The sequence below is a fragment of the Chiloscyllium plagiosum genome, chromosome 6 (genome assembly GCF_004010195.1).
Source record: "Chiloscyllium plagiosum isolate BGI_BamShark_2017 chromosome 6, ASM401019v2, whole genome shotgun sequence".
NCBI classification, from domain to species: domain Eukaryota; kingdom Metazoa; phylum Chordata; class Chondrichthyes; order Orectolobiformes; family Hemiscylliidae; genus Chiloscyllium; species Chiloscyllium plagiosum.
The window spans coordinates 83,244,104-83,252,500 of NC_057715.1; the positions used below are offsets into that span (position 1 = coordinate 83,244,104).

Genomic DNA, 8,397 nt, shown 5'->3' on the forward strand with positions numbered 1-8,397 from the left:
AGGACCTTACCATTAAGTGTATAAGTCCTGCTAAGATTTGCTTTCCCAAAATGCAGCACCTCACATTTATTGAATTAAACTCCATCTGCTACTTCTCAGCCCATTGGCCCATCTGGTCAAGATCCTGTTGTAATCTGAGGTAACCCTCTTTGCTGTCCACTGCATCTCCAATTTTGGTGTCATCTGCAAACTTACTAACTGTATTTCATATGCTCGCATCCAAATCGTTTGTGTAAATGACAAAAAGTAGAGGACCCGGCACCAATCCTTGTGGCACTCCACTGGTCACAGGCCTCCAGTCTGAAAAACAACCCTCCACCACCACCCTCTGTCTTCTACCTTTGGGTCAGTTCTGTATCCAAATGGCTAGTTTTCCCTGTATTTCGTGAGATCTAACCTTGCTAACCAGTCTCCCAATGGGAACCTTGTCGAATGCCTTACTGAAGTCCATATAGATTACATCTACCGCTCTGCCCTCACCAATCCTCTTTATTACTTCCTCAAAAAACTCAATCAAGTTTGTGAGACATGATTTCCCACGCACAAAAACATGTTGAATATCCCTAATCAGTCCTTGTCTTTCCAAATATATGTACAAAAGTTGAATGGGAATCATCGTATAAGGACAGTTCCATACCATCCATCATCTAATGGTCTGGTAAAAAGAATAGTCCAAACTTTGAAGGAAAGCTTAAAGAAACAGCCTGCAGCTTCAGTATATACCAAACTCTCCTGGTTCTTGCTTGATTATAGGACCACCCCTCATCCAACTAAACAGCTAGCTCCAGTGGAGATACTAATGGAGAGAGGATTCCACACCAGGTTAAATCTGATCTTCCAGACCTGTGAGGGAGGATGAAAAGGGATCAGAAATGCTAAGCAGGAGAGACAATTTACTTAGAGGGTTGTGGTTTTGATTAGGAGCCATGGGAATGGCCTTGCATAGGTAAGATGCATGGTTGAAATGAGGTCAGTTCTAATGGCATATAAAGTTTGGGTAGGTGCAACATTCCTGAACAAGCATGTGGTCCATTTGAAAGCTACAAACAGTGCAGGAGCAAATCGTGCCCGGTTCCTTGACTGCCTTTCCGACTGTTCTGGAACTCGTGGTTCTCCCTCTCCATCAAGCGGTGACGGTACCTCAGAATCTGAGATAGACTCGACGGATGTCACTGCCTCAATGCCTTTGCCACCTGAAGAGGAGAATGAATTTCTTCCGAGACATTCCAGGCACAAGAGGTGAGCTACTGTGCATTAAACGCTGCCAGTATCAAAGGCAGAGCTGGAGGAACCTCACCCAGTACTAAAATGCCCCAGGAGAATTACAAATAAAGCCTGACCTATGTCCTCACACTCGGAGGTGGAGGGACGTGGTGATTGAAACAAGGTCAGCCAGGTGGACAAATATGATTTCACTGAATGGGGCTGTTAATCTGATCAGGGAACTCCAGCTGACAGATAAGAACAGGAGTGTCAGAGGTCCTGTTCACTCTGACAGCTGGCTCTGAGGGAGCTGGATGAGTGTCAATGACTCCTGTAAATATAAGGTGACTTGGTGACCAGATACTAGCCTCTGTGGAGTTATTTCAGGGTTTATCCTGAGCAGCTCCTGCAGAGATGTCCTGGAACTGATGACTGACCTCCAGCAAAAACTACCACCTTCTTATGTGCCAGATATGACCCCAACAGTTAGAGAGTTTGCCCCAGATACCCATTGATTCCAGTTTAGCTAGTGCTCCTTGATGCCACACTTGATCAAATGCAGCCTTGATGTCAAGGGCTGTCACTCTCACCTCACCTCTGGAATTCAGCTTTTATCCATGTTTGAACCAAGGCTGTAATGAGGTCAGATAAAATGAGATGTGTCCCCATGTTATGGACTATACCTGAATCGAGCTGTAGGTGGTGTTCTTGCCAGCTGCATAACTAGGACAAATACAGAGGATTTAAAACTTAATAGTAGAGGCAAGAGATAAAATTTGGGAAGACGTGGTAAGTCAAGGCCAAAGAAAGATGTATTAATACAGGAAATGGTAAACACAATAAGGGCTGGATAGTATATTAGTTAATCAACAAATAAGATTAGAATTTACAAAACAGTAAAAAAAGACTATATCAGAATGCATTAGCAGTTTAAGACAAAAGATGAACTGAGAGTGAAATAATAAAAAAAAGTATGATCTGGTAGTCATCACAGAAACTGCAGCAAGAAGGTTTCAATTGGGACCTGAATCTTAAACAATAGTTCATAGAATATTTTCAGGATAGTTTCGTATAACAGCATGTTCTGAAACTGACTATATGGTAGGCTATATCAGACTTGGTATTGTGTGTGAGATCGATTTAAATAATGATCTCATAGTGAAAGTACCCCAAGGCAGCAGTGACAAAATATATTGAACTTTACATTCGGTTTCAGGGAGAGGGAAGCAGATTTAAATTGTTTTTAAAATTTAGATAAAGACAATTATAAGGGGAGGAAAGCAGAATTGGCCAACATGAATTGGCAAAGTAAATTTAAAGAATAGGTCAGATCCAGTGGCAGGGATATTTCAGAACACAGAAAATGTACATTCCAAGAAGCAAGAAAAATTCTAAAGGATGACCCACCATTTGTGGTTAACTAGTCAGAAGATTGGGCACAATATTAAAAAAATTACTAAAAATTAATAATGAGGGAAAGTTAGATTATGAGAGAAAGCAAGCCAACAAAAAAAGATTGTAAGGATATCTATAAAAATTGAAAAAAGTGTTAACAAAGCAGATTTTGGTCCTATTGTTTCTAGAGAATTAATAATCGAAAATAAGGGAAAGTAATTATCATTTATCACAAGAATTGAAAACAAAAATAGCGCGGTTATGCTTCAATTATGCAAAGTACTCGTGAGACCACATCTGAAGGACTATGCATATTATTGGTAAGCTTATTTAAAAAGGAATGTAAATACATTGTAACCAGCACAAATAAGGCTTATCAATAGTTGGAATGAGTGGGCTGTCTTACCAGGAAAAGTTGGACAAGCTAGGCTTGCATTTGCTGGAGTTTAGAATAGTTAGTGGTAATTTAATTGTTACATATACAGTTCTGAGGAGTCTTGACCAGGGAGATGTAGAGAGTATAGATCATAAGAAATGGGAACTCGAGTAGGCCTTTCAGCCCCACAAGCCTGCTCTGCCATTCAATAGGACCATGGCTGATCTGACATTCCTCACATTGGAGGAATTTGCTGCTTTTTCCCCATAATCATTCATTCCTGATTGGATCAAGAATCCAACTCAGCTTTAAAAATGCATGAGGTCTTTCCCCTACAGCTTTATATGGCCAGGAGTTCCAAATATTCTCAATGCTCTGAAAGAAAAAAAATCCTCCTTATCTCAGTCTTACATTAGTGCTCCTTTATTCTAAGACTGTGCCAGCTGGTCCTAGATTCTCCCACAAGGGGAAGCATTCTCTGATATCTCCACGTGGCAGAAAGTACAGGATGCACTTTCAGACATGATAGCAACTTCACACAATTGCAGTTCGTGCTCAGGACCTAGCTACACGGAACCCTGCAGCGCCCCAGAAAAGCCCTTGCTAGAATATAACTGCCAAGGCTGTTACCACCAACCATCAGGAAGGAAGTACTTTGGAGAGAAGCCATGAAAACATGAAGTAGCACCCCATTATAGGCATCAAGGAAACAGCCTGGGTGATCAAATGGAAGCAACCTAGGCACATATTTCACAGCAGCTGAATTTTGGTTGTACACCCTGGTCAAAACATCATTGGTGAAAGCTATAGAACCTGTTTTAGTGTTTGGACAGGAGTGCATTGAACCGTCCTTGCAATGGTCAGACATAGTCGTTAACAAACGGTCTTGAATATCATTTTCTGTGATCTGACACTCTCACCCCGCCTCAAACCATTTGTCTAGGCCTCTGGATTGCTAGTCCGTTTCAGAAGAAAACGATAGACGCTATTCAGACTGGAGTCAAACTGAAGTCCTTGCAACAGTCTAACTGTGTATTCAATGTCGCCTAAAGTTGAAGATTGCACTCGGTGAGTGCATCTATTTTCTTACCTGACCGAGGCAAGGAATCTATAAAATCTGCAAAGTTTTGCTCTAAAGCGCTCACACTTGGAAAGGGACGCTTTGTCCAAACTGCAGCTGCAATGAGGGGAAATTTCTCAATCACATTCCCAAACACATCGATAAACTGTTCATAGCTCATGGAGTTAACAGCTTGCATTTCCATGATTGTTCCAGAGAGAGAAATGGAAAAATGCGAGAGGCGAGTGTTTACCCTGACTGATACTGAACCCGAGGTCACTGCCCCTATCTCTGGAGAAACAAAAAAAAACAGCGGAGTCCCTGAGGCTGCAGACTCCATAGTTGCTGTTCGTTCTCGGTTTTGAGCTAGGAATGGTAAATGCAGGAAATTTAGATTTTGAGAATGGGTGGCCTGCTGGAGCGTTTGGGTGTTGGGGGATTTTGCTGCAGCTGTTTCAAAGAGCAATCCGTGGGAGCAACTTTCAGCACTGTGCACCCAGACTCCGGAAATTCCCAGTAGGTGATTTCCTAATCTCTTGTCACAAGGTCAGTGTAAGATTCGTGGAAATTGTGGTAAATCACCATGAGAAAAACTAACGCTAGTGAATTCATATAGCACCTCCAACCCAGTAACATGTCCCAAGATCGTCCAAAGTGTTCTCAAACAAAACTTGACATGATATAAATATAAGATATAATTGGTCTAGATTTCAGTTTCCAGATTATTGGGGACCACCCATACAACCTAAGATGTCCCACTACACTGATCTCACTCTGACCAAATGCGAATCTCTCCAACTCTGAGCAAGCAAAGATGATTAAGATCAGTTCTGGAGTACTTACCTCAGTAGTTACCCAGAAGACAGAAAGTCTTAGTCTAATTTTGGTTAACTCCAGAATGGATACTGGTTATTAGCTACACTGACACACCCCAACCCCACCTCAACGTTTCCAAACACTACCCTGCTTAATCAAACATGACTACCTCTTACAAACAAACACCCACCACTTGACAATCCCCAGGACCTGACCAAACTACCCTTGACCCACTTATATCCACTCACACACCTCCTCACCTCCTTACTAAACAAAGGCAAAAATACTGTGGCTGCTGGAAATCTGAACTAAAAACAACGGTGCTGGAGAAACTCGGCAGGTCTGGCAGCACCTGTGGAGAGACAAACAAAATGATTTCAATCCAATAACTCTCCTTCGGAATGTCTACCGTCCTTACCCACCTGCTCCCCTATTCACCTACCACCGTACCCCCCCCCACTAATTTGACCTAACTACCTATTTGATCAATTCACCTGTTTATCCACTCACCCATTCACTGACATTTACGCTTGCCTTTTAAACTTATCTTGCAGCTAATGGCGTAAAAAAGGATTTGTCTTCTGCAATGATCTCTGAAATTTTCTGTGGTAGTAATGGAAACATGAATTATGAACTTCCTGTAAGATAGAGGAAGACAGACTATTGAAATTTGGACAAATCATCTTTTTATAAGTGTTTCATGCATTGGAGAAAAATTGAGGTTTTTATTCATTCTCTACCTCTTCGGAGAAGAAAGTACATGCACCAGATTCATAGAGGCGAAAGTGAGGACTACAGATACTTCAGATCAGAGTCAAGATTAGAGTGATGTTGGAAAAGCACAGCAGGTCAGGCAGCATCGAGGAGCAGGAAAATCGACTTTTAGCGCAAAAGCCCTTCATCATTCCTGATGAATATGAATAGCTGTGTAAAACTGATTCCACCCTAGGCTTGGCGGTGCCAGACTGCTGTGAGGTGGCACAATCCAAAACTAGACACATTCCTTTGGTAGATAGTGAAATCAGAGGACAGCTGTCTTCAGGCTTCTTGATGGCTAACTCAGAGTGGTGTGTAATTAACCCATAGTTAATCCATGGTCGAGAAAGGAAAGGGAGAGAGCTAAAAGGATTAATAATGTTACGAAAATCAAGAAGTTATTAATTAATTGTAATTGTTAACAAGAACTAAAATTCACTTCAGTAAAAGTACAGTATGTACTTCTCTATATTCCTTCCTTGCATATTTAACTTTATCCATCACACACAGGTGCTTCCTTAGAATGATCTCTGACAACCTTACTAGATTTAGCTGGTTACCAGAAACCTTAGTCAGTTCCTTCTTCATGTTCTCACTTTCCTCCTCATATTTCCTCATATGTTCAGACTAACCTTTTATGAGTCACCATGGTTCCACCACATCCTAATGATGTAGTTCCTGACTGTCCTGTTTTTATATTGCCAGCTTTGAACCTGTTCTATGTAACAGATCATTCAATCAATTCCGCTTTGTTTAGAAAATCCTGCTTTTTATTCCTGTAAGGCTACTCCTTCCCCTCACTTTGGCTATGCCGTTAGCTTTCTACCACAATATCAACCAATAGTTAAGAGGGTTGTAATGGGTTTCCAGTAGGGAGAATCTAAATATTAATGACACATTTTCAATCCATATTTTGCATATTGGGAAGGAGAGGCATGTTAGTGCAATTTTTGTTTTATTATCATGGCAGTGGGACCAAAATGACTTGGTGACTTACTGTCAGTTGATGATCCATTCTGGTTTACAGGCAGATATCACTATCTTTAAGTTCACCTCTAAGCCACGCACCATCTTAACTTGGAAATACATTTCAATTCCTTCAATGTCACAGTCAAAATATGGAATTTATTTCTAAGCAGCTTGGGATTTGCTGCACTGGATGGACTGCAGCCTTTTAAGAAGGTGGTTTAGGATCACTTTGTCAAGGATGGACATCAAGACTGGCCTTAACCAACTAAAAACCCAGGAACTAAAATATTTGAATTAACATGATTTTTTTGATAGATATTGACTAGAAGCTGGGAATCTTTAAGACATATTTCTTCTGTTTTAAGCAGTTTGTTGCTACTTAGACTATTTTAAGGTACTGGCAGTGGCTGTATGATGCTCCAATTCTTAAAGTGCTTCAGGCAAAGTACCCCTTTCTTTATGGAGTTCAGTTGCACTCTGGTGGAAGGACAAAGAGCTTGAGAAGATGTAACATGAGGAGTGGACAAAGACAGCTACCAATGCAGAAAGTACATATGAAAGGTGTAGTGTTTACAGGGATACATTCATCAGTGCTTTCATAGGTTGAGGACAACATACTTGTAGGTTACTGAGGAGACGTTATTGAAGAGAGTTCACTGATACAGGGAGATTAGCACTGAGCTATTTCAATGTCTGTAGTAAGACTGGCAACTAAAAACCAGCCTTGAGTAGCAGTGTCCAATGTAGTGAAGTACACTGGAATCTGAACTTTACATCCAGCTCCTTTCAGACTGCTGCAGGGGTTATCAGTAATATTGGTTAGTCTGCAGCTCACTGATACCAATTTAGATCAACTGTTTTTATAATTTCCGCATGAACAATGTAATGACGCAGATAATGTATCTGAAAAGGGAAACAGAGACAAACATTTATACAATATGTTAAGGGATTGCTGGGCCTCTTGCTGAGGTATTTGTATCATTGATAGTCACAGGTGAGGTGCCAGAAGACTGGAGATTGGCTAACGTGGTGCCACTGTTTAAGAAGGGTGGTAAGGACAAGCCAGGCAACTATAGGCCAGTGAGGCTTACATCGGTGGTGGGCATGTTGTTGGAGGGAATCCTGAGGGACAGGATGTACATGTATTTGGAAAGGCAAGGACTGATTAGAGGTAGTCAACATGGCTTTGTGCATGGGAAATCATGTCTCACAAACTTGACTGAGTTTTTTGAAGAAGTAACAAAGAGGATTGATGAGGACAGAGTGGTAGATGTGATCTATATGGACTTCAGTAAGGCGTTCAACAAAGTTCCCCATGGGAGACTGGTTAGCAAGGTTAAATCTCACGGAATACAGAGAGAACTAGCCATTTGGATACAGAACTGGCTCAAAGGTAGAAGACAGAGGGTGGTGTTGGAGGGTTGTTTTTAGGACTGGAGGCCTGTGACCAGTGGAGTGCCACAAGGATGGGTGTTGGGTCCACTACTTTTTGTCATTTACGTAAACGATTTGGATGTGAGCATAAGAGGAATAGTTAGTAAGTTTACAGATGACACCAAAATTGGAGGTGTAGTGGACAGTGAAGAACGTTACCTCAGATTACAATAGGCTCTTGATCAGATGGGTTAGTGGGCTGAGGAATGGGAGATGGAATTTAATTTAGATAAATGCGTGCTATATTTTGGGAAAACAAATCTTAGCAGGACTTATAGACTTAATGGTAAGGTCCTAAGGAGTGTTGCTGAACAAAGAGACCTTGGAGTGCAGGTTCATAGCTCCTTGAAAGTGGAGTCGCAGGTAGATAGGATAGTGAAGAAGGCGT

At 41.4% G+C, this 8,397-nt stretch overlaps 1 protein-coding gene across 1 annotated transcript in view; it reads right to left on the minus strand.

Moving 5' to 3' along the window:
- urad (ureidoimidazoline (2-oxo-4-hydroxy-4-carboxy-5-) decarboxylase) overlaps positions 1–4,495 on the minus strand; it is a 15,067-nt gene extending 10,572 nt beyond the window's left edge. The window contains exon 1 of the mRNA XM_043692777.1: positions 4,065–4,495. Coding sequence (XP_043548712.1) covers positions 4,065–4,374 — 310 coding nt within the window. The 5' untranslated portion in view covers positions 4,375–4,495. The remainder of the gene's footprint in view (positions 1–4,064) is intronic.
- Between the last annotated feature and the right edge of the window lie 3,902 nt (positions 4,496–8,397).